The sequence below is a fragment of the Neopelma chrysocephalum genome, unplaced genomic scaffold (assembly GCF_003984885.1).
Source record: "Neopelma chrysocephalum unplaced genomic scaffold, ASM398488v2 Primary Assembly neopelma1_26, whole genome shotgun sequence".
NCBI lineage: Eukaryota > Metazoa > Chordata > Aves > Passeriformes > Pipridae > Neopelma > Neopelma chrysocephalum.
Genome location: NW_020897695.1, coordinates 10,084,393 through 10,111,233, shown reverse-complemented (window position 1 = coordinate 10,111,233; position 26,841 = coordinate 10,084,393). Strand labels below are relative to the sequence as shown.

Genomic DNA, 26,841 nt, shown 5'->3' with positions numbered 1-26,841 from the left:
AGTGATGGCAGACACTTGTGTTTAAAGTAACTACCAAGGCACCTGAAACCCAGCCAACAGTCTTCCCAGATCCTGTAGGAAGCCTGAAAGTATAGGTGAGAACTAGGCTAGGCTTCTGGTTCTTGCTGAAATTCAGACTAACTTTTACTTTTCACTACTGAATTAATGAAGCAACCCTGAAGAACTGGGAATCAGGCATGTATTATTGTAGGAATACACAGATGCAAGGACACAAGATGAAGACCCTACTCCTGACACACACACTCATATTGAAAGAAACTATATATACTCCAATTGGAACATTACAACCCAAGGTGACTGACTATATTCACTTGACCTTAAGGTTCTGTCAGATGACCTATTTTTGCTGGTCTACAAAATGAAAACAGAAAGAACAACTGAAATAGAAATGTAGTCCTGTTCCTTTTAATATTATCTAAAAACCACATGAGACCCTGACCAGCTTTTGATAACTTCACATCAACATACTAGAGAAAAGCAAAACAAAACTATCAGGCATTGGATTCAATTGTAATTTGGATTTTGTTTGTTATGGCTGATTATGAAAGACAGCACTGACCTCAATAGAGATGTTCTAGAATCACACAAAACTGTGGGATTTTAACTAGAAAAGGCAGTGCATTGTTTATAGGCTCAGTTTGTCCAGAATCAAGAGATCGTTTTGTCACATGCAGCTACAGTGGATGCTTTAAAAAGTAACATTCCATTTTACACAAATAAAAGTATAAAGAAGTTTACACGTGTATGTGGAGCACACAAAGAATATGTTTATGCAAAACCATGCTCTGCAGTGCGAAAGTATCTTAAATAACAATAAATAGGTGAACCAGACTCTGCATCTCAATGCTGGGGTTCTTTTTGTTTGTTTTCTGATATGTAAGATAGCTTAGAAATCCTATCTAGCATGGTACAGTCAGAAACTCCGAAAGAATGCTGCCATTGCAAAACCGGCTCTGTAGAATCTCTGTATCCTACTGAAGCTAGTCCCATGCAATTCTTCATCTCTTGTGATCACCACTCTCTCTATGCAATCATTTGTTAAAACAGAAACTCTCAGTAAAACAATCTAGTTCCTTATTTTTCTAACTTGCTTTGGAATGCTTGTTAAGTATATTGTAAAATATATTTTTTTATGCAATAAAATGAGAATATTGTATGGACACTAAAATAAGGCAACATTACCATTCCCTCACACGTATTTAGTTCACAACACAATTATTTCAAACATGTGCAGCCTGTTTACAATTTCTGATTAATATTTGAGCCAAGTTAACTGTCTACTTGTGATGGTATTTCAGCAATGAAAGAAATCCTAGTGCTGCAATAACAAACACCTCCAGGGGATGAAATGGGGTTTCATAGAGCCCAACGTCCTTTAAAAGTGACAATATAAACAAAATATATTTGCACACACAAGGACAACAGACATTACGAGTTGCTACATTACTAGCCATACCAAGAATTTCAAGCTGCCTGAAAAGGAAGATTATTTTCCTGATGTGGACTTTCATACATTACTGGGTTGAAATGGCAGATAAATAGGTTAAAACTCTCCGCTCCACTTCTTAAGCAATGATGGATTAACAGAAAATGAAGCAGTACCTGCAATGCTCTTACCTGTTGTTTGAGAGCCTCTAAAGATTCAAATTCCAATTTGGCGAGCTTTATCTGGATATCTCTTGGTTTATCCGGAATTACAAACGCCATGATAAACTTTATTGCTAGTAGCAAGTGCTGGAAAAAAAAGCAAAAAGAAAAACATTGTTCTATAGAGCTTGAAGCATGGAGAGAACAGCATAATATTAATTCCAAGTTTTAGTAATAGAGGTATAAACAATGATTTTTTGTGACATGTACAACACAGACAGCTTTACTATAACCACATTAGGTCTCAGCTACTCTGTATTTTTTCTATTTACAGTCATTCAGAATTTGAATATAAACATAGTTTGGCTTATTTTCATGATAATCCTATTTTCACTATATACTATAAATTTCTAAATCAATTTTGTATTTGTGATTCCAGACAAAATAATAGCTTTTAAAACATATTATTGGTGCATCAAAATTGAGACTTCAAAATAGCTCCAAATGTAAACAAGTCTTAAGTAAATAAATAAATTTCAAGAAAGTGTAAATAATATCATGGAAATTTTCCCCCTTTTCGATACAGATGAGGAGAGAATAGAAGAGACATCTCAGGAAACCAGAACCAAAACCAAGAAAAATACTGCAGTTAATCCTGGAAAACACTGTATCTTTTAAAATAGCTTTAGGAGGGCAATGTGCTTTAACTACTTCACTGTGTGAAGAGTTTTATTGCAGTATCAACTAAATAGCTGCTTTTCAGAAGTCATTTTTCCTGCTAGCACAACTCAGCCAATAAACACAAGGATACAGCCTCAAACATGAAGGCAGAACCTCTAACTCAGAAAGTCTCAGAAAGTCTTCAAGCCAGAGAGGGATCAAAAGTTGGAGTACAGATGCGGAAAGCCACTACTGCTTGCCCCACTGTCATTCTCTTTTCTAGGTATCCACTGTGAGCCATTGTAAAAAAAAAAAAAAAAGATTATTGAGTTAGGTAGATGTTTGGTTTACCCCTCAAAAATGGCTTTTTTATGTTCTTTTCCTTCCCTTCAAAACAAAGCTTTACCAGTTATAAAGTGCTCAGACTGCATGGGTCGTCCCTGTGGGCAAGACTTGTGACCTCAGAAAATATATTGGACTTAACAGATTGCAAACAGTGTTCAAGCCCACCTCATAACTCCTGTGAACCTGAAAAAAAAAACATCAGAGCAACAGCCTCCCTTGGATAACTTTTCCAGCTGTTACTATTTGCAAATTTGGAGCAGTATTAATAAAATTGTCAAGGTAACCGGCAGACATGATGAATGCGGGCCATATGATCCACAAAAAAACATATTTAAGAGAAATGTATCTACTTTATTAGCAGTTTATATTGCATTTTGAAATTCAAATTTTGAAATTTGACTAAGGTAATGTAAATAAGTTATACTGTAATAGAGAAATTGAAGGAAAAAATAGAGAGGAGTGGTTGAGTTCATTATATCATTCACATCCCATACTGATTTCTTAATCTTGTTTTAGTATAATTCCTGCAAGTCAGATCCATAAAAAGGAGACATCTGCTTTCAGAAAATAAATGTACAATATAAATCATCAGGAGACAGCAAGTTTCGCTTTCGTTACATTTACACTACTATGAATATGTTATAAAACCAAAATACTTATAAAAATTTGCTACACTAGTGCAAACTTATTTGTTCAATTTCTTCATAGAGCTGGGTTTTGTTTTGGGTTTTTTGTTTTGTTTTGGTGTTGGGTTTTTTTTTGGGGGGGAGGAGTTGTGTTAAACCAGGTTATAAATCCAACCATTATTTCTAACTGCAACCATTAAAAAGCAGGGCTGTTTCCAAGAAAATGCCCTTTATGATTACAAGAGGACTATTACACTGCGAGAAAAACCCAGGGTAACATTCCCACAAGCTGTAAGCTCTTCAATGCCAACAGCAAAGTCCCCTCTTATTTTGCAATCTGCCAAGTGGGCACAGAAACAGCACTGAATCTCTTCCTCCCGATAAATGCAGCGCCATCAAACTCTTTGTGGTCTTGTGCCAGGTGTTTAGAGAGCCAGAAGAACTATTCTGTTCTGCAAAGCCACTGACAAGAGTAGAGGCAGCAGCTGTGTTTTGCAGCAGTGGGTCCCCAACCTCGCCTCTTCTAAAACAGAAAATGCAAATTAGGGTTAAATTCCTGGAATTATGAACAGCTAATTTGATTTCTATAGTGGTTTTACTGCAGCAATTCCTGATAAAATTTTCTCAACCAAAGGAAAAAAAAAGAAAAAAAAAAAAAGAAAAAAAAAGAACATAAGCAGTAGCTGTGTTGCTGATAAAGTGTGTGCCAAGTGTCAGCTTGGAGAGACTTTAATAAAATTTTGCATCAAAAGGCTATTCTAGAAGCTAATACTTATAGAAACTTTCAAATAAAATCAGAAATCTGGACCTAGTCCAGCCTAGAACCAGTACATACTATGACACAAGGTAGTCACTGGTTACTAACTCTGCACAGGTAAAGAACCCTACACAAAAGCCAACGCCTGAGAGTGGCACATCACTTGGAACCTCTGTCCTCTACTGGCATGTGCAAAATGCCTTTGCCAAAGGAAAGTATCAATGCAAGATCATGTTGCTGTCAGACAGAAGGCAGGGGGATCACTGGCTTCTTTGCTTAGGACTCTGGATCACAATATTCTGACATTAAACTAAGCTAAGATCAAACACTAAGAACGGACAAAAAAAAAAAAGACCCAAACCAATTTCTGTCTTTTTGTGGCAACAGTTTTCAGCTTTGAGGGTCTTACATCTTTCCGAGAGAAGAATAAAAGGCAGGAAGAAAGTGAAAAATAATTCTGTCAAGGGAGCAATACAGGCAAAGAAAAATTTTCATAAAGCTCAGGAAGTTCAATTAAATTAAATTGTCTTTAATAGACAGCAATAAATTTATGAGCAAATATTTCTGCAATACATAAGAAGAAAGCATAACCAAACTTTCCTTCCCTCTTTTAGACTGAACTGGCTTCAACAGAGTCTTGCTAATGGAGCAGAATTATCACAGCTGAGGGACTTTAAAAAGGGTCTTTTTTCTGCTATTCTGATAAATGCTGCTTTTAAAATCACACAACCCATATATTATTATGGAATTTTTCTTTCAAAATTTCATTTTATCCACAGACATGTCCAAAATCCTGTGGGAGGGAGGGGAATGATAAAAAAATTATTTCATATTGGTTCTATTTCAAGTCTTCTTCACCTCTCCCTTTCACCTTGAGACTGTGTTCTCTTCCCACAGACACACACAAGCACACACTTGGGGAGTCCCAAAGCCTGCCACAGTCTGTAAACTCCACCTACCCTATTTATTCCCCTCTGTCCCTCATTTCAGCCAGAACAAGCTTTCTTCTCCTTCCTGCTGAAACTCCAGGGAAACACTTAGGACTGAAGTGCAGCCTTCCTGCCTCTGATCCAATACCTCTTGCCACTCCAACGTAGTGATATCTGTCTCAGCTTTCAACTGGAATATGCTAAGTACAGGTGAAAAGTTCATGCTGATGTGCTCCTTTAAGTCTCTACAAAGCACATAGACCAAAGATGTTTCAGAAACTTGTATCTTTACCAAGTTTGGGTGGTTTTCTCATAGGAGCATCATAAAGCACATTCTTTAGATCAGAGTGAGACTTCTGTCAGCCTTCACATTGCTACTGCAGATCACAGATACAATGCCTCTTCTCAACATAAAAATCTCATTTTTATATATTTATAAATAGGCTATATTTATATTATTTTTTTATTTCTAGAACTTCAACTTTCATAAAAGGTGGAAGGCATTTACGTAAAAATGCAAAACCTCAAAACTCCCAACTTAACCCATCCAGCAGGGTTAAGTCTACCCCACTAAAATGCAGCTGAGATAGATGCAACTGAACAGAAGCTTATTACAAAACGCGTCAGAAAGTGTAAGCAGAGACGGCATTATCTAGTCCATTCATAATCTGTAACAGAACGTCCATTTCCTCCTCTTAGAAGATGAACACACATATGAACCTGCAAAGGCTGCCCAAGGAAAACCGGCAACTACATTTCTGACAGAACATTTCACAGACCATCAGAGGAGTATGAGCAAATCACCCATGTCCTATTGATCACACCAGCACATTTGTGAAGCTTAGCTCTGCTCAATATTTAGTTTAAAGTATATCTATGAATATATTTATGTTCAGAAAAACATTTAAGCCTGAAAATGCCCAAGTCATTTGCTGAATCTGGATCTTAAAATTCAATTGCTGAATCACAATGCCTTTTTTTTCCCTGGGGGTGGTCGGATGTGGTATGTACTAAATTCACGTGTTTGAAAGGAAGAATGTTGGCTTGGCACAGTGTCTCCTCACATTTACACTTCAAAAATTGTTTTAGTTAGGGCAGAAATCCTGGTTCTGTATTTTTATTACCAATACAATTTATTACCAATTACCAATGTCAAACATCACAAGTAGAAATCTATGCTGAAAAAGACACCAGGCTTCAATATGCAGTTCTGAGGTATATTTCAATCATCAGTATTAAGATACAGCATGAGAATCAGGGTTCATTTTAGCAGCTCTGGCCTCTAGGAGCACTGAAATATGTCTCTTTCCTTAGTCTTGGTCTTATGCCTCAAGACTATTGAATTGGCTTGTTTCAGAAGAAGTAAATTTATTCTAAATACTACAATTGCTTTATATACTATCCAAATGGAAAAAAGAAGACATTTCCAGACCAGCACCTCTGAGCAAGAGACTAACATGTGTAAGATGAAAAGAAAGGGTTGCTTTTTTTTAAAAAAAAGTAGAGATAATCTCTAAGGAAGCAGATTCTGTGCTCATGTTTTCAGGAAGCAACTGCAGAAGGAATGAGTTAAGCAAAGCAAAAAATAAAATATTGCAAAGATCATCTCCCAGTGAGGAAGCTGGTCTCTTTTGACCTTATGTATTTTTGTACTCTCCTTCTGTTTTCAAAAAAGGCTCTGTTGGAAAGCACACAAAGCAAGTCATTCCTATTTCTGAAACTTAATCCTGCTCTTGGACAGCCTGAGGAAGTATTTAAACCAGACACAAATTTAAACATATGTCATCAGGAGAAGTCTATTAAATAAATAAATATTCTTCTATTAAATAAATAAATATTCTACCAAAAGACATACTAATAAACTTGAAAGCATAAGTAATCTGATCAATTACACAGTTGTGACTATTTTTCTGTCTTATAGCACATTATGCTTTCTAGTAATTCAATATTTTTTTAAAAAAATTTCTAATTATTTACAGTTTATTTTTACAAATGTTTAAACCATAGCTGTTACACATTATATTCAGTTCACTAATGAACTGAAGCATTATCTGGTTTTATTAGACTTTTTGAAAGATTTAGAAGCCCAACTGTTCTCTGTAATTTTCTCTAACAATAACAATTAAGATGTGAGGCAGCCCAAAATCTGTAGAAATTTTGTCACCAACTTCTTTGACACTGCAAAGAAGTGTCATTAGTTCCTTACTTCTCACTATTTACATATCTGTTCAAGGCTTTTTATAGATCTTTTACACTAGAATTTTAAGCCGACTTTCAGATTAGTTCTTCAAGACTGAAGTATAAAAAACATAGGGACAAGAGGTAGTAGGGAGAGTGTTTTACTTACATACCCAAGCAGCATTTTCCCCCCTCTCCGGGCAAATCGACATTTTTGTATCTATCACTAGAAATAAAGGATTTAGCAGGTTCTAGAAACACCTGCTGAAAGGAAAAAAATCTAAATAAAAGATCTTCTGATAGGAGTCTTGTACACAGACTTCTAACTGCAGCTTGGGAAAAAACAGTTACCCTAATAATCTTGCTGTATAAACACAGCATATTCTGTGATCCAAAATATTTTATGACACACCACACTTGCAAAACTGTCTGTATAAAAGTCTCTATAAAACTACAGCATACACAAATGAACATTTCAGAAATGCTACAAGAACATGATTTTTCTCACATTGTTTCATCCTGTAGTCAATTCAAAAGACATGAAAAAACGCACTGTAGGTGTAAATTTGTCTTGGACCTTGTAAGTATTTTCTAATGGTTCATTTTGCAGTAACCCAACAGTCTTGAAAGCAGCATGATAATGCACCCATCTCTATGTCACCATTTGATAATCCTGAAATGTTTTGGCACAATGCTTATCTCAATTTGTGGCCAGCATTTAATAGGAACTGGGGTAAGAGTTGCCAAAAGCCAAATTAGCTAATGCTGAATGTAATGAACAGCAGAGCTTTGATCATGCTCTGAAATAAATTCTAAGTGAAGAGTGGAAAGAAGGATGCCCATGGAATTAAAATTGACAGTATGATTAATAGCAAGCCATATGAAGTGCCTCTTAGCTGATTGCTAACATTACATATTGGCTCCCATTCTGACAGGTATAGTTTATTGTCAAAATGCCCTAGTGTTCCACATCAAGGAAGGGAGAAAAAAATTGCCATTTTCTATTAATATACAAAACTTACACTTCTTTCCACATTTAAGTCATACATTTTTCTCTATGAAAAAAAAAGTTCAAGTAAATTACGGCATATGTCATTGTACTTATTGTAAGGAATTCTCTTTGTCAAGGCTCAGAAATTCCTTCTTGGTTACCTGACCACATAACCTGTGATTAGTAAGGAGATAAGAAGCATTATTTCTGTCAAGGGTTTGAAACTACTGTAAGTCAGCTCAGTGATAAACAGAAATTGTCACCTACTGCAAGCATCACAGATTTTAAGAACTCTTTGCTCCTGCCTCAATCAAATCTCATTTGTCCTAGTCCAAGCCAAAGTGGACAGGTATAAAACTCCCAACTGATTTTGGACAGACTCAGCAAAGATATTAAAATGTACACATGTGAAAGCAAATCCACTATACTTCAACGAGACTTATAGATGGTTTTCCTGAAGTTTTATGTTGGTTCTGGAGACTGAAAGACAATTAGGCTTGTCAATCAGACATTTTTTTTCAATTTATGCTAGGAAAAGGTGATGTTGCATCTATATTAGAATTTAAACTATTTTAAACATTGAAATTGATGTTTTGTCTGTCAGCTTGACAACAAGAAACAGAAATGGTAACTGGGGTTTAGTTTTAAGAGCGAAGTCTCAGTCATTCTTCAAAGATGATAAACACTTTAGCTTTTAACTTTGAGTAACAAGTTTTCCAACTAGATGCATTGCATTGTATTTACAGCTATTGCTTATTTCTCCCGCAACTCCCTGGCTTTACATGCAAGTCTTACGATGTTTTTGAAGCTGATTCACAAGAACATTCATCCTACTGAAAAATCTCTTCACGTCACGACGCCAAGATAAAGAACTGTAACTGAATAAACACATTTTATACAAAACATAGAGTTTCACCACACTGCAAATGCACCTTCATTGAATGATTCAAAATTTTAGTGTAACACACAGCTTTCTTCCTACTGTATTGTATTCACTGTATTTTAAGTGGCTTGCTTTACTTCTGTGTAAGCTAGTAGTAAGTAAATTCTGTAGGACACAGCACATTTTTAATCTGGACCAAAAGGTGAATCATGCAACATTAAATAATGATCAAAATGTCACATCCATGACTCAACAAAGAAAAACAAATGTTATTGCAATATATTATACTGTAAGATGCAGATTAATTGTTGTCTCTATTCCTGTGCAACTTTAATCAAAACAAATTAATTGAAATGGGTCCAATAAAACTAGTTAATCTAAAACAATTGTGTAGGGAACAATCAAACTAACAGTCTTCATACTGGAAACTCATCACCTGCATTTTTTCCTGTAAAAACTACAGGTTTTTTTTCATCAGAACCATGTAAAGTAAAATAATCCTTTTCTTTTCAATAAAGGTCAGGAGAAAAGCTTTCCATTCAGCTGAAGTATTTTAATTAAACATTGCAGCAGGTGTTTGGATATGCTGCCAACTCCTAAAAAGCTTTCATAAAAACTGTATCTTAAAAAAAATAAAGATCTGTACATCCTCCTCAAGCCCTCTTTATATGTCTATTCATTGAATAGGTATTCACAAAATTACGTGCCATTTTCTCTGTTTTGGAACACCAGTACCTGCCCTTGCTATAAAAAGATTTCTTCATCAAAGCCTCTGGAAGCGAGCCATGTAATTCTCACATCAACTTTTATGGCCATGTAACAGAGCTGTGCCTTAGCTGCTGACCTTCAACTTTTTGGGAACATAATCAGTCTGTTCAAGCTGACAAAAAGAGAATCTTTAACTGTGAGCCAAATTCACTTTTGAGACAAAATACTACAGTTATAGCAGAACTCTTTGTAAGTCATATGCACGTAATCGAGTTTTACAGTAATAACACACCTTCTAACTTTATGGACTCACATAGAAGCAGCCTAAGAAACACTTCCAGAACTGCTTATGTTCTTAAGGAATGCAAAGCCCATTGAAAGGCATAGACCTTAGAACAGTGGTGGGAGGAAACAGAGAGTGGAAGAGATGAAGAACAAGCTGTGTTCTTCACAGTCACAGTCAGTGATTCCATCAAGCCATTCTATCAGCTGAGAATGTGAGTCAGAATGTGAATCCCAACATAAAGACAAGAAAGCTGTAACTCCTATACAGTGAGACAGACATAGTTGCATCAGCACAGTACTGTTCTCCAAAACTGGACTTCTATCAGCACAAATCCAATGCTTATGGCTTGACAAATTCCGTGACATCTCAAAAAAACCCACATTTGCATCAAGAAGAGGTTCTCAATTGAATTCTGATGTATGAGGAGAAAGGAATACCAGCAAATACAATAATACAGCAACAACACCTGTTGTTTACTAATTTACTTAGGGTTTTTTTCTGAGACTTGGTAGGTTGGCCTTTGGAACTACAAGTAGAACAGAAAACCAGCAGTTTATTCTCAGTGGTGTAACAGCTTTGGCAACATGCAGTAAGCACAACTTCTCATTTCCCTACAAATGGCAAGGTTGAAAGCAAAACAAAGGGAAAAAAAAGCTGTACTTGCAGATTCAATTAGAATTTTAAGACCATTTGGGAGTCAACTTACAGCAAGGGTTCAGCATCACTTTGTTGCTATGAAACATTATCACATAGGAATAATCAGCGATAAAGACCTGCAGGTGACTCGTTCTGTGGCTGAAATGATCTCAGCGGAGAAGGACACTTTCAATTTAAAATGAATTAAGTAGTAATTTTGACCATGGTTCCGAAAGATGCCTCAAGCATCTCAAATGGGTAACACTGAGATATCAGACCAGATCCTGGACCAGGAATTAAATCTGAACAGGTCCTTGTGTAACTATAACATAACATGCAAACAAAAATGGGTGGGAAGCTGAAACTTTTCACATATGAATCTGAACACAGTTGACCAGTGCTGTCTTGTGAATCCGAAAAGCCCAAGGACTGAAGGAAGAAATCATCCATTCCTGTGACTGGTCTGCTACTAGTAATTACAAGGGGTAACATAGTACAAAAAATGACCATGTCTCCGCTTCAAAACTCATTCTGAGAATGAGAGACACTTGTGAAGAGACATTAGCTCACTACAGGAATAACTTCTAGTAGTGGTGATTTGGCCTTCCTGTGAACAAGGAGGATGGTGTTACAAAAATATGTGTCCTATGGACTTTGAGTCGTGAACCAGTCCTGAGTCTGCATAGATATACTGATGAAAAGCAGATATTTACTTCCTGAATTTGGGGACAATTTGTATTTATTAATTTTACTTAGGACCAGACCGAAAAGAGATTCTCTTTCTTCTTTAAGAAAATGCTGGAAATGAAAGTATTCCACAGTGCCTTTCCTTCCGCTTGTAAACAAAGCAAATTACTGCTCCTTTTTTGTGCTAAATGTGGATAAGGAGAGTTTTTCAGGACAAATGAGAGAAGCATACAGAGAAAGACAAAAGGATGTGAATGTACATGACTGAGCAAACCTGGTGCACGAGGGCAAGGCTGTTGCTGCAAACAGAGAGTGCCCTGGAATCCACTGTGAGGCACCACCACTCAAGTCAGATTCACTGCCCCCAACCAGAAATGTGACCCAGCTTACCATCTCCAAAACCTGCAGTCTCCAAAAGGAACAAGATGACTCCTGCAATTCAGAGGCAGGTGATCACCTCTAAAATTAGGCAGTAGTGACAAAATAATGCAATTTCCGGTTTCGAAAGATACATACTTATAAAAGTGAAATCATTGAAGATTCCCTCACTAGTCACATCAATCTGAACTACAAGCAAAACAATGGCACTGTGAACAGGCAAAACGAACAAAATTTTCAGGGTTCAAAATGTTACTTTGCTGCCATTCTGCCTTTTTCCCTTAGAAGTTCTTTAAGAACTGTTACTGAGAGAAGAAATCTCTAAAACCTCCTGGCCTAGATTTTGTCTTTTTTTTTTTTTTATATCCTTGACTAAATGTCGTTTGATAATCTAAAGACACACGTCCTTATGTACAAAAGAAGTCCTTCCCCATATTCTCAAAAAGGTTAAAAAAATTACAGTGGGAGTACTTGCCCTAGAATGCTTGAGAGATTTGGCAATACTTGATGTTGTGTGGGTTTTGTGACATAACAATTAAAGAATTATCTTCTCATATAGTAAATTGTTAAACAAAAAAAGGCTAAAGCCATGTTAGATAACAAACAAGCTCATAAATCAGTTTTGCTATTCACATTCTTTTCCTAAGTTCTCATCTAGCACTGGGAGAAGAAATATCAGTATGCCTCAAACATAGGAAAAAAATTTCTCAGTCAGACAGTATTCAAAAGTAGGATCTTCCAGCATGACGTGAAAGAATTATGAGAGTAATATTGAGCATATTTTCCTTTCAACCCAGAGGAACAGCACCTTTCTTTGGTAATACTGAATGGTTCTGGGTTAGATAAGATGACTTTGCTGTATATAACAATTTAAAATCCATTTCTATTAAGAAGCATTTTAGCATCACAGATACTAAGCTCTCTCAAGACAGAAACAATGTCTTTACCGGTCAGCAGATATATACCTTGCTCACTTCTAATGGGAATAAGCATATTACCTTGTTACCTCAAATCTGAAAAGCACCTGGGTCCTTTTCACAGTCTGCAGAGTTGTCAAACGTAAACTAGACAAGTACCAAACACTGTACTGCTTCTAGTTTTGTTTTATGTGATCACACAGGCAATGATTATTTCTTTTTACTGCCTACCTGATCTTTTAAAATCAGTCACTATGTTCAAACACTCTATCATTAAACATCTATACCACCATATTTTATGCTGGCTTAGGTTTTTAAAAATTTGAGGGGTTTTATTATTGTTTTGTGGGGAAAGGACTTTTTAAAGTAATTTAGCATCTTTCCACACCTCAAGTACTGTGTCCAGTTCTGGGTCCCTCAGTTCAGGAAGGATATTGAGGTCCTGGAGCAGGTCCAGAAAACAGCAACAAGGCTGGTGAAGGGACTCAAGCACAAGTCCTACGAGGAAAGGCTGAGGGAGCTGGGGTTGTTCAGCCTGGAGAAGAGGAGGTTCAGGGGAGACCTCATCACTCTCTACAACTACCTGAAAGGAGGTTGTAGCCAAGGGTGAGTTGGTCTCTTCTCCCAGGCAGCTATCAGTAAGACAAGAGGGCATGGTCTTAAGCTCTACCAGGGGAGGTTTAGGTTGGATATTAGGAAGAAATTCTTTACAGAGAGGGTAATCAGGCATTGGAATGGGCTGCCCAGGGAAGTTGTGGATTCACCATCCCTGGAGGTTTTTAAGATGAGACTGGATGTGGCACTTAGTGTCGTGGTCTAGTAACAATGGTAGTAGTGGATCAAGGGTTGGACTTGATGATCTCAGAGGTCCCTTCCAACCCAGCTGATTCTATGATTCTATGATTTACTGATTTTTGCCTAACTTCTCTCACACAGACAAAAGGCATTAGGTAATATGGTTCAAGCAAAAACATTTGGGGATCACTGACATCCAGGACTCTACTGAAGATATAAGCCATTCTTCAGAATCATAATTCTTCCAAGACGAGAGTTTCTTTGTCAAACTGGGTTGCCTGAAGCAAATATAAAACATGCTTTAAAATTCTGAAACATGATCTCTAAAGGAAAGAATGCCATTGTGGAAAGGTTAATTTTGCTATAACACCAAAGGAGATACAACAGAAGTTAGTTTTAAAAAAACAAACAAGATCCAGTTGCATTGATCAGAGATGTGCTTTGTTACCCTGTTCTGTCAGAGGTTGAGCCCTTGATCTCATTAAGGACATGCTTGGCTGTAAGTAAGGGCAATCTTTCTGACAATGCTTTGCTTTTGAGAGATACAGATTTAATTTATTTTGGTTGGGTTAAAAGTTCACATCTCCCTTTCTTTCCCTTCTTTTTATTCTCCACCATAACAGCAATCTCATCTTCATATGGCCAATTCAATTTTTTTTGTCCTTTGATTATTTTTTTCAAAGCTTAAATATATATGGCTGACCTTTATTTTAATTTAAACTTGCCTTCATACTTTTAGAATGTTGTCAAACTGGTTATCCCCGAGGGAACTTGCTGCTGCACAGTAAAACTATCCTGTGCACCATCAGCAACAGGATATTTGCTTAATAGGATGAATTACTGGGCTTCTCCAATCAATCTGTAACTCACACTGTCAGTTCTCAACATATTGCCTTTAGAAATGCACCATAAAGGTTCTTCCTCTGGACATAGGCTCCTAAGGTGCTATGCCTCTGGAGCCCTCAACTCTATTCTCTATATCTGATATTAACAGCAAGGATATAGCCATTCACACAGTTAATGTGCTGCCCCTGTGTAATTCAAAACACTGATGAAGAAGACCCATCATTTGCATCCAACACAGCAATCCCGGTCCATTCTAAACAGGATACAGTAACAGTTTAGCATCTAGAATTATTGCAAGAATTATATTCAACCAACAAGGAATTTCTATAAATAGGAAACCTAGGGTGATGGCTCACATTTTGTTTTCAAGTGTTATGTGTCTTTTCTTTCTAGATATTGGCACAGCAACAGTATCTTTAAAAAAGGTTCATTTAAAACTGTACAATTTTCTGAAGATACAATACTGCTTATAACATCACACATAGATCTCTTTTTCAGACCACATACATTTCTCTCTTAAATGTAGAGAAGCAATAAAGGAAAGACAATCATTAATTTTCTTCAAATATAATACATACTTTTTTATATACAACATTTATATACACTTTCTGAAAGTAAGCCTGGTTAGACTGTGTCATTGGAAGTACACTGGCATCAAGATCAGGGATCACTTGCTTTTTTTCCGTAAGGCAATAAGGAGTTGCAAAATCCAATTTTGCCAACAAAACCTCCCAACTGAATATGAATGATTAAAAATCACAATGCCAATCAAAGCTTTGGGCTTGTTTTAATGTTCTTTCTTTTCCCTTGCTACAAGACTTATGTTCAATAGCTCCACAACTAACAGGTTAGAAATGCCAAGCAGCTCTGCTATCTGAAACGCACATGCTGTAACCCTCAGTCAATAATAGGTCCAGGAGAGATGACAGCACAAACCTCCATTACCTCTGTAGTATATCATATTTCTTCCATATGTGCACTTAGATGCTTCCCAGTGGACAATCTATTTATTCTTCAATAACCTGTATGAACTTTTGTTATAATTTTCTAAATAAAATATCTACTTTACACGAAGTTACTTTATGAATTTTGCTTTTAGATATTCACCTGCAAAGTAACCCCTTGTATCTGAAAGTGCTTACAACTGAGCAACACTTCATCATGAAGACAAGGTTTCTAAACAGACTAAAAGCATCTTCAAGAATACTAGCTTTGTTTTTATCTTGCATGATTATCAAGACAGCTTTCAATCAGAAGGGAGTAGACTTGCATTTCCTTGCTCACATACTCTACTTCAGCTTAAATAGTGCAAATAGGCTTTGCTGCTTGTAGTCCCTCAGCAGACCCTTCACTCAGTGCAGAGGAAAGCCAGCTGGAAGCAGCAGCCTTCTCACTAAGCATACACAGCGTGCAGGGGTGGCCATGTGCTGCATGAAGATGGGTGGGAGCATAAGGCAGCATGACTGACATAAAATTCCTACTCTGGTTCTGGGCAAGGCCATTTTAAATCAGTCCAGCTGGATACCTGCATATCCCACACACTCCATGTACAATGATGACTCAGACCAAGAGCTCCTGCTCCAAACACCACAATTTTGATAATGACAAAACAAGCACAAAGGCAGAGATTTATAATTAGAAAGGAAAGATTTCCTGAGTGGTAAAACACAAACTCATCTTGATGGCTCCTTTTTAAAACTTAACACTAATAGCAATCTTTCCTCTTGCCTGCAAAACTTATTTAACTATGAAGTTCACAAGACAAAAAGCCCTGTATGCCTCATAGCATAGAGGCAGAACAAGACTAAAAGTGGAACAAACATGTCTTCCTCCACATAACAGAGTAACAAATACTATCAAGTCAGGACAATAGCCTCAGAAATAAAAAATGAAAAGCAATCCCCTATCACCACATACCTCAGAGCATGAGTTTGGAGATCAGATGATGAAAAGCAGTTTCTGAGAAAGTGTCAGCATGCTCTATTTTTGTTGGCACAACCAGCAGTGCTCTAGTTCTGAAAATCAGGTCAATGCTACTTTTGTACCTACATGCAGATGCTTGAAATCTGACACCTGTATTTTGTAAGTTCTGTCTTACTATACAATATTTACAGTTTGTCTGAGTATTTGGGTCACTGAAACAGACAAGCACTAATAATAATTACCCTGAAATTAAAGACTAGACATGCAAAGTTGGATCAAGACTTCTTTTTTTGAGCAAAAGTAAATTAAAATCATGTATGAGATTTTCTTTCATCTAAGTTCAATTATCTAATGAATCAAGGATAGCCAAAGCTAGCAAGCTACACATCCCAGATGGTGTATCGTTCCATTCCAAATGAAGGTAGGAATGACTCTCTGCAGGTGGCTATACATTCCCCTTGCCTAGACGGTAGTCTAGGCAACTGGTTTCTGACAGGTGCTAGCTTTCGGATAGTTATAGGTTAGGGGAGACTTTCCAATTTGTACATATTTAAGAGTGAATATAAAAACCTCACCAGTCAAACTCAGAGGGAAATAAGCTCAACAGTGCATGAGTAACCTTTTTATGATACTATATTTCCGCAGAAGTCACCTTGAAACATTAAAAAAAGCCAAAGTGTAGCTTATGCAATATGAAATATGAGGTACAGCTTCTAGTTTGTTGTGATTACTGAAGCTAACTACTAAAACAGTTATCTTGCTTAGGTTGCAAAGTGTGTATTTCATAGGTTTATTCACATGAATGGGTGCAGAGAGAGGTCTCGTGTTTTACAACACTGATCTCTCTGGGGCTTCCATATAGTGTTAATGGTAATAAGTTCAATATTTTATAGAAGTAAGAAAGACTCCAGAAAATCTTTAAACTGTATATGAAACATAGAATATTAGAGAAAATTCTGTGAACTATTTTTGCATAGGTAAAGAATGCTGAGACTACAATACTGGAGAATATTTTAGGAGATGTCTCATACATGCTTTGATATGTCTCAATTATTTTAAAATCACTGTATTCTGATTTTAAAAAAACCAACAAAGCAGTGGATTATCAAGAGATAAATCTTTTTCTTAATTTCTGACTTTGCTGCAAGAAAAAAAAAAAAAAGAAAAAATCACACAAAGCTACATCTTCACTAACTCATTGTCTCTTCAGCAATCCCAAATGCCAGTTTTGATTATCTACTAGGCTGTTGTATACTACTCCAACTCTTAAGCTGGGAGAGGGATTACAGTATTATAAAATCACCTAGAACTTGCATCATAAACTGAACTCTTCATACCACCTGTTATAAAAGAGCAAATTCTTCTCCCTGTTGAAAAGAAGACTGAGGTTAATCCACTTCCCTAGTGCTGTGCAACAAATTGGAAGAGCAGGCTACATTAAAATGCTGAAATCTATGCTTGCCCATTTCAAGATAATTCTATATTATCTTTTCAAGAACCTGGATGCACAACTACTGCAGCACACCAGTCTCATGTCCTAAAAATTCTAGAATTATTCTACTTCTTGAGGCTGCAGATGACTTTTTTTTTTTAAACATTTGTATATTATTAGCTATAACATTATTACTTCAGCGCCCAGGTAGTTCAGTTGGAGAATCCAGCCTCTGCACAAGATGTTTAAGACAGTTATTTCAAGTGCTTCAGGTCAATAAGCCAATACTACTGCACTCTTGTAAATGAGGCCATGATTTCTCATGAGGCCTTACCAATAACTTCAGAAACATTAAATTATTCCTGTCATCCTCTTTGTCTTACCTAACACCACAGATCCTATTAAAAAAAAAAGTTCACTGTGTTCTAGGAGACGACGCAAATAAAACTCTGAACACAGATCCAGCTGGAAAATGAAACTCCTTCTACATTGCCATCTTATTTACTGTTTGCTCAATGTAACAATTAGACTTTAGAAATAAATTAATTTTCATAGCAAAATTAAAAACAGCAAGCCCATTACACAAGGAGTAAAATAGTTTTAAAGGGGTGTATCCTATTTTCTCATTTTATTATTTTCTTATGCAAATATTTTGACAGTGTGTTTAGGTCAAACTCCTCCTCTCCCATCACAGCTCAATTTCTCATAATGATCACTAAGGTCATGAAAACTGGATTAGAAAGTAACAGTAGGATCCTTCCTACAAGAATGCATTGTATTTGAGCTCAAACAAAAATACCTAAAAATACAGAAAGAAATATAGAAGAATGGAATGAAGATAACAGGTAAAAATGTTGCCTACATTCAAGTTCAATGGAGAGTGGAAATTCCTTTCTGACTAGTTCCAGGCAGGTGCCTGGTGGACAGATACTACAATGAAGGAGGAAGAGAAGTATCATACAGACAAAGCAGATTTAGTCTAGGCTCAGGTCCACTCATCCATTTCTACAAAATTTGGAAATACTACACATACTTTGCTTCTGCAAATAGAGCTCTTAAGCTAGTTTATATGATATGATGAAGTTATTTATCATTTACAATGTAAGATTCATGGATGAAGAAAATCTGCAAGTAAGAGGAAAAAAATTTAGAGATTTCATTGGCCAGAGCAGTTAAAAGAAAAAAAAAAATCTACATTTCTGCATCAGATTATCAGAGGAAAAAAAGCATTACTGCTTTTCTTTTTAACAAATTACTAAAGAAATAAACTCCAGTTACTTTAAGACTTCAGGATGCATTTTGAGTATGAAGGGGGGAAAAAAAAGAGCTAATGAAAATGTTTTACTTTTAATTACATGTAGAGAAAAAAATGCAAAGGAAAGTTTAGAGAAGTAAACATCTCATTTTCTCACCTGTGCGTTGTCCACAACAGATATATTGTTTAAGATCTACTACCCACCTTACCATAAGAAAACCCAATGTAACCTTACCCATGTCATAGATACCTACAAGTAAATCTACAAGACTTCAGAGCAAGTTTCTAGGATATACCATCCAGAAGGCATTGCCTCTGAAGAAGTTCAAAGCCACTTTAAAATTTCACTCTTTACTATGGTTGTATATTCAGTTTGGCTACAGACAGGTAACTCTTGGATGAATATGTGCACACCATCAGGTGATGACAAAATCCAGAGCTGAAATGATGTTTACAGCGACTATATATGAATCAAACCATGGCTTTATCCAAGTGTGACAGAATTCCTATGAGACAGAAGGAGCTCAGTGAACCATCACACTCTTCTAATGAGTAAACACCTTTCTGTCTCTCCTAATCTCTATAATAAACACCAATCAGTAATTCTAGGCTCTCCCCTTCACACAGTATGACACCTAATTCTGAAAAGATAACTGTGATTATTTTGACAGAAAAAAAAAGATGATGCAGAACAAACTACTAATATTAGCCTTCCTGTAGGATCAAGCCAGAATGTTTCCATTTTGTAAATGAAGGGTTTTTTCCAGTCTAAACTCACAACTGGTTACATAACAAGTCTCTAACATATAAACTCTAGCTTGAAAAATAATTTTGTTTTTATCCACCACACTTACTTGATGTTGAACAAACACCACTTGAGGCCAAAAAAATGTAAATAAATTATTCAGGTGTATACAAATGCAGATTTAACACACGTGGTTCTTCTGGTTTACCAGAATTATAGCAATGTGCAGCATTCTGTCCTATTCACAGGGTTGCTTATGAAGTATTTTAATATGAGGGTTTCATGAAGCTTAAAAAAACCAAGACAGAATATTTTTACTTTTAAATTTAATGATGCTCACAAGACTTCAGTACTGTACTGTTTGCTCTAACATCTTCAAAATGTCCCTTACTTGTTAAACTTCTAAGACAATGTTGATGAGTGTATGAAGTACATGTATGTAACAAAATATCAGAAATCAATAATAATGCACCAATCACATTATCAGCATTAAAAAGAAAAAATTGATGACAGTTTTTCCAGATTAAAGTTACTGTAAAATTTGATAGAAACCAACTCTATCCTACTGCAGCAGTATAGTAAAAGCTTTCAAAAAAATCATACATGCCTAGTATACAGAACTAAATTGCTCTAGACTTTTATTTCTTTGATAAACTCTTTTAAGCTCTTACTCACAAAATTTCTGAAGCATTAATTTGACATTTGGATATCGCTGTAAGACTTAATTATTTCCAAGTTGTTCAGACTTTGTCAGTGTTTAATGGTAAACAAGAAGATAAAAGATTTTGTGAGGTGGTACATCCCTTTTAAAGATAAACATGTTCCTTCAGCAGTGACAATTCTTAATTTAAAAAACCACCTTAAGACAGCAAAGAAACTTCTTAACCCAGCTATAAATAAGTCACTGTAACATGGCTACCACAGCACTAACACATATAGAACCTAAACCTTTTTTTTCCCTCCTTCAGAAAAAAGCAGGGGTGGGGGGGAGGAAGAGCATATGTTGCTCAGATTATTTTACTGTGTATTACAGAATGAATAATTTTGTCTATTGCTCATTTTAATGTTGAGATATTCCTCCAGTGAAACTAGTGCTTTTTGGTTAAAGGACTTTTTCTATTTTAATTCTGCCCATCTGTAGGGAATTCAGAAAGATTTTTCATCCTCCTCTAGAGTATCTGAGAAGAGAGGAATTTTTCTTCCTACTTATTTAAAAAATTGCAGGTGTTTATGATCTGATTTATCAAAAAAACAAACAAACACAAAAGCAAATACTTCAAAAGCTTATCACACAAGTCATAACTACATAACATACCTGGGAGCTATGTCAATCCCCCTGACCTTTTCTACACTGAAGGAAGTAAAAACAAATAAAAAACCCTTTGTGATCAAGCAAATCAATCTACAGTACCATCCTATGGAGAACAAAGTAGCTTTTGGCCATTTAGGATAAAATGAATGGGCTCAGCTGAATTTAGCAAAGACCAGACCTTCATCTTAAAACCTTCTCAGGAGATGGTGAGAAGTCATTACAGCACACGCTCACAACGTACCATCAGGGTACATCCCATCCACAGGTACACGCCACTGATTCAGGCGTTTTGCAATCATTATCTGCACCTTTTAGTTCAAGAAACTGAGGCAGTGAGCTAGTTTGTGTGACTGACACTTCCCAAGAAATGGATAGTCAAGAAGAAAGATGGGAATTGTGGGCTCTAAAGGTTACCTAGTATGGTAAATCAACAAGGACATGTGTGAAGACCAAGTGCCTGATTATTTTTTGTGCTGCTTTTTGTAATTCATTTCCCATCTCATTGCTCCTGCTTCTGTAACAGGATTAATTAAGACCAGGACATTGTCCCTTCTGAAGTAATGGTATCACTTTTTCCTTTCTTGTGTTAGATAATATGCCCTACCAATTTTGCCTCCCGTTCCTATCAAGAAGTCACCATCTTCCCCTGTCTGTAAGCTCACAAATAAATCTATTTATTTTTTAAAATATTTAAACTGTCAATCTCTACTAGACATGATATATATTATCATTATCTATTAGTTCTACATTACAAAAATTACAGGTTAGCAAAGCCAAACAAAAATTAATATACCATCAAAAAGGGTAATGAGAATTATTTATTTACTTTTTTATATAGCAACACTTAAATTTTATGTTTGGGGTTTTTTTACATCTTCAAAGAAGAGAAGCACTGACAAATTTGAAGTCCGATGCCCAGGGACTCACGGCCAGCAATCAGGAGATCAAGTGTTCTGGTTAAGTGCACACTAGATGGGAAACAGTTTACAGTCCAAACACCACCAACTGCTCTCACATAAAGGGTTGCCCTGTAGGACACCTACATTGTAGTTCATTAACTAAGAAGCTCTGTATTTCCATATCCTTATATGTCCTTCCAAGACATCTTACCTAACTATAAAAATACCACATATTAACAGACATATACTTATCCTTTCATTATACTGAGTTTGATATGCTATTGCTGTCTCAAACTACATCTAAAGGTTTCGTCTTACACCGTGATCCTTGAACTTAGTAACATCTCTATGTATGAAGCAGTACACTGGTATTTTTTGGTAGCAGAATCAAAACCTTTATCTTTGATGAAATCAAGCCAGAATTCATGGCCCTCTCTTCATAAAAGATATTCATTTTTTAAAACCAGTTCAAAAGCTAATGACACAATTTCCTGGAATAGTATTGGTTAAAAATAGGGGCTGGGCTTTGTTCAGAGAAGATGCAGGAAAAGGATCTTTTATTCCAGTGGAGAATTCCATTACAACCATTATCAGGTGTTTACCATAAAACCAAAATGCTCCTCATAAGAATTAGCATCTACAATCTCCTTTTACTTCATTTTGCTATAATGGAGAGATAAATGCACATACTAGGACTTTCTGAAAATAAATCCTTGGCGTGCTATAAACAGAGAATAGTCTCTATTAATTACTACATGAAGTGTTACATATTATTAAGTGTTACAGATGCTTCCTGACACAAACCTTACAACAATAAAGAGAGGGGAACAAACCACTACAGAAATGTATGTATGGGACATAACCTAAAAAGTTATTTTGGAATTTATTTGGGTATACAGGTGTCAGTCACCTGAAACTATTTTAAAAGTTCACATTTCAAAATACTGTTTCAGTTTTACTTCCCCTCCCATGAATGGTATTAATGCTATTGGGACTTTTTTTTTTCTTTTTGAAGTGCTTTAGGCTGGCGTCGGAAGGCACTTGAAATTTCTAAGAGTGCCTCCTGTACATCCACATCTAGCATTTCTAAGAGGAAATATTGTCAGTCAAGTCTGACTAGCAGCCATACAGGTCATGAAAGGAGTTGCATAACCAAACAGCATGGACAGTTATTGTATTAAAAAAATAAAACGGTGTCACAAGTTTGAAAACAACAAAGCAAGTGAGGTGTGTTAAAAATCATAATTGAAGGAGAACAGAAACATACTTTAATCTTGGAAAAATATTTAAGAAGTTGAACATCCCTTTCTACCTTCATAAAGGCAAAAGAATCCCTACAATACGGAATGACTGCCTGTTTTGTTTTGCTGCTCCAGTGGTTATAAATGCCATGTCTCAGGCACCGCTGCTGCTGCTGCTTTGTTGTCATGAAGTGACAGCTGAGAAAAATGATGATGCTAGAGACACGTTATGAATATACAAATAGGTGAGAGTCAATTGATTCCTGCAGACCAGAGTCTAGACATTTCATTTGATAAGTGCTTCTCCCCTTCCCTTTCCTTAAATGCAGCAACCTACCAAACATATAGCCCTACCAAATAACACCTCATACAGTGTGCTTCTGGAACTCTTCTGGCAAATAATGGTGCAGACATTATTATAGACTAAACACACTCGGCAGTTTTAGCAGCAGCATTGATCTCACTGTCATAAAAGAGACTAGTCCAAGGTTTCTGAGCCTACTGGGATGCTGAACAGTCACTTACAAACAGTCCTGCTTTGTGTGCACAGAATAAATTGAACTATTGATGTGATATTTATTATCTTTTTAACAAGAAATTCTAGTGAAAAAAAAGTAGTGAGAGATAGCAAACATAACTACCATACAATATATAAAGAGTGACTTTCTTGAGAAGTTGCACATTATTTCTAAAATACTGTTCAAGAGCTTTTGAACAATGCTGAAATGTAACAGGCATTTGGAATTTGGTTATGTTGACACATATACCTGCCAGCCCATCAACAAAGGAAAAGGGCTTGAGCTACCCAGGAGAGAGAAAAAAAAAATCCTTTTTTTCCTTCTTCTAAACACAATTCAAAATTCAAGCTCCAATTAACCTGTGTATTAGTAAGTCACTTATTTAATTCATACCCAAAGGACATGGCTTCATAGCCATAAAAAATATGTTCTTGTGTTGACATTAAACTAAACTGAAAAAAATTAGCATTGATAGTAGAGTATCAAAAGTATGATGCATTGATATTGTGAACATTCTGATAGTTAGATAGTGATAAAACTAGAGTTTGTCTTTTTGTTTCCTTTCTGGGGCTCCGATGTAAGCTTTCCTTGCCACACATTCCAGCACAACTGTTTCAGTTGGTCCTAAGAAAACAAAAGGATCTCAATGATGAATAAATTTATGCTGACAATTTCCAGCCATTTCAGATTTTGTTGTATTTCTATTGACTTTCTAATAATCCACTCCAATACTAATGTAGTCTTGTTTTTAGCTTCTTCACAAGTTAATAAAAAGCACAAAATTACAAAAACAAAAATGCCATAGCTTATACAATGGCATATTAGAAGAGACTGAACTATTTTAATTGAAATCAAGGACTACTTGTTAACACTACACTGCATTCAATAACTACATCAGTAATTTTTAAGAGTCCTACATCCACTGGAGATATATTTTACTTAGTAAGGTAAACTTGGTATGGCCATCATAATAATAAGCACCTACAGACAACAAAGAATCCCACCCAGTCTGAGAGCCCCCTCATATGCAAGCTCATGAATGCCAAAAAGGAACAAGGAGAAGACTGTCTCTCTTACAGTAGTCTCTATTATTAGGCCAAGTCTTGTTTCTGCAACAGAGACATGTTGTTTTTCATGTATTTACAATAACAACTAAGTTTCCTGAATGTCTTCATTCCTGAGTAGCACAATTGTTTTTATGACACATCATGCTAACTAGAAAAGATCAGAAAGAATGAGTATGAAAATAAAAGTACCCCAAGAAGAATTTGATATACAAACACAGAGCATAACACATAAGGTTTACACCATCACCATCTGGTTTATGCCTGAGTCATAAGTTCTCATCACCACTAACAATCAAAAATTACTGCCAATCAACCTGCATTAGCATAAAATCTATCACGTTAAGTGGATATTGGTTCTTGAGGACATTATAAAACTTGGTTGACAAAAAGCAACAATTTTGATGTAGAATACTTACAGCTTCTGAAAATATGTGACTTGATTTTACGGAACATTTTGATTATATTGCATCATGTAAATTAAACAGGCTTAAAAATGAGACATCACAGAGCTCAAGGATACCATCTTAGTATGGTTGTACCTTTTCTGCAGCAGCACATGAACCATCTCAAAACAACACAGTACTTGCTGATCAGAATATTCAGCTCTTGATGATTAGGAAGAAAAGTGAAATCATTTGTGGAAAAATCCTGTGGCAGCAATAAATTCTGAAGAAACCAAGGTGCTGATGCAGAGGTACATCATCTCTTCACTGACCGCATACAATGCTGTACTTAAAAATGGCCACAATGATGAGGTGACAGAATAGGGGAGTCACTGTCCTCAGAAGCAGTAACTCAAAATGAGAGATCTGGGTACTGATTAACAATCATTTGAATATTATTCCTTGGACAGCATGGAAGTATTGTACTTGACCTGGTAAACAAAGGAATTTGGAGAAGACAGGAAGTAAAATTACTGTGCCTCTGGTACTGATGAGACTAGTACTAAAAAAGCACAAGAAGTGTAGAATTCCCCACTGTAAGAATAATGCTGAAAAAACAGGAAAGGCTCACAGAAAAAAACAACATATGAATGACTAAAGAATCACAGTGAGAGAGTAAAGAAGCCTTTATTTACCAAGAAGAAAATTAAAGGCTAATTTGATTGAATTACACAATTGAGACATCAAAGGGAACATAAGGGTCCTGAATTTAAGAAAGCAAAGAAGAATAATGAATTACAAGAAACTGAAGACAGTCAAATGCAAAATAAGTGATTTTTTCTTTTCTTAAATGGCAAGGATGATTTACGTTTGAAAGAAGGTACCAAGGGTCACTGTTTTCGCAATTTCTGTACATGAATATATAATTTTCATCAACTGGTTTTCGTTTGTTTTTTTTTTTTAGAAGATATATTAAAGGCTCAAGTTGTTAAGAAACAAGAACTGAAAACATAATGGAAGTCATGTTGGTGTTAAGAAAACTTGAGTGGTTTTCTGGCTTTAAAACCTGATGTCTTTAGAAAAATTCAATACAAATAAAGTACAACTGTTGCAGGGTTCAAATTGTGAACAATTTCCATTGCATTTCTGTAGGCCTTGCTTGACATGACTAGAAGCTGTAAGCTGTAATGTTTATGCTTATAGACTGTGTGAAAATATGCAATGTTTATACTTGTTAGCTGTGTGTCTAATTATAAGGTTTGAGAACATAGTATGTTTAGAGCAAGAAAGCCTTGAGAAAGTATAGATAAGGGTGCACCTGCAGATTTCAGAAAGTTCCTAATTAGGAAGGCCTCTACATTCCAACTATGACTTCAGATCGCGTGGACAGAACATCAGGTCCAATGAACTGGAGACATGAGACGCGTGCACAGACTGAGCTATCCAATCACCTTGTTGTAAGCATGTGCCCCAAACAAACTAAACTGTATAAAAGTTGACTTAATTAAATAATAAATGGAACATATGGCTGACCACATTGGCCTGTATGCCTTATGTTTATACCCCTCCATCAATATACAACTACCTGAACGGTAATTTCTTCTAGGCATAAGGTGTTCTATGCAAAACACCCGTTTTCACTTATATCCTTATGTGTATTACTTTCACAAGTGCAAATGTCATTTGGCGATCTTTGTAATTTTACTGTAGCAGCAAAGGAACTTTCCTTCATTTGATGAGCTGAAAATTTCTCAACAGATCAGCACATTGGTACTAAATAAAGAATTACCAAATGCATAAAGCCTGTGTTCTCCTTACTTCAAAGTGAAGAATAAA

At 36.0% G+C, this 26,841-nt stretch overlaps 1 protein-coding gene across 2 annotated transcripts in view; it reads right to left on the bottom strand.

Moving 5' to 3' along the window:
• Positions 1-26,841, bottom strand: part of ANO10 (anoctamin 10) — a 122,119-nt gene that overhangs the window by 40,976 nt on the left and 54,302 nt on the right. For both annotated transcript variants that reach the window (XM_027675479.1, XM_027675480.1), the window contains exon 12: positions 1,639-1,755. In XM_027675479.1, coding sequence (XP_027531280.1) covers positions 1,639-1,755 — 117 coding nt within the window. The remainder of the gene's footprint in view (positions 1-1,638; positions 1,756-26,841) is intronic.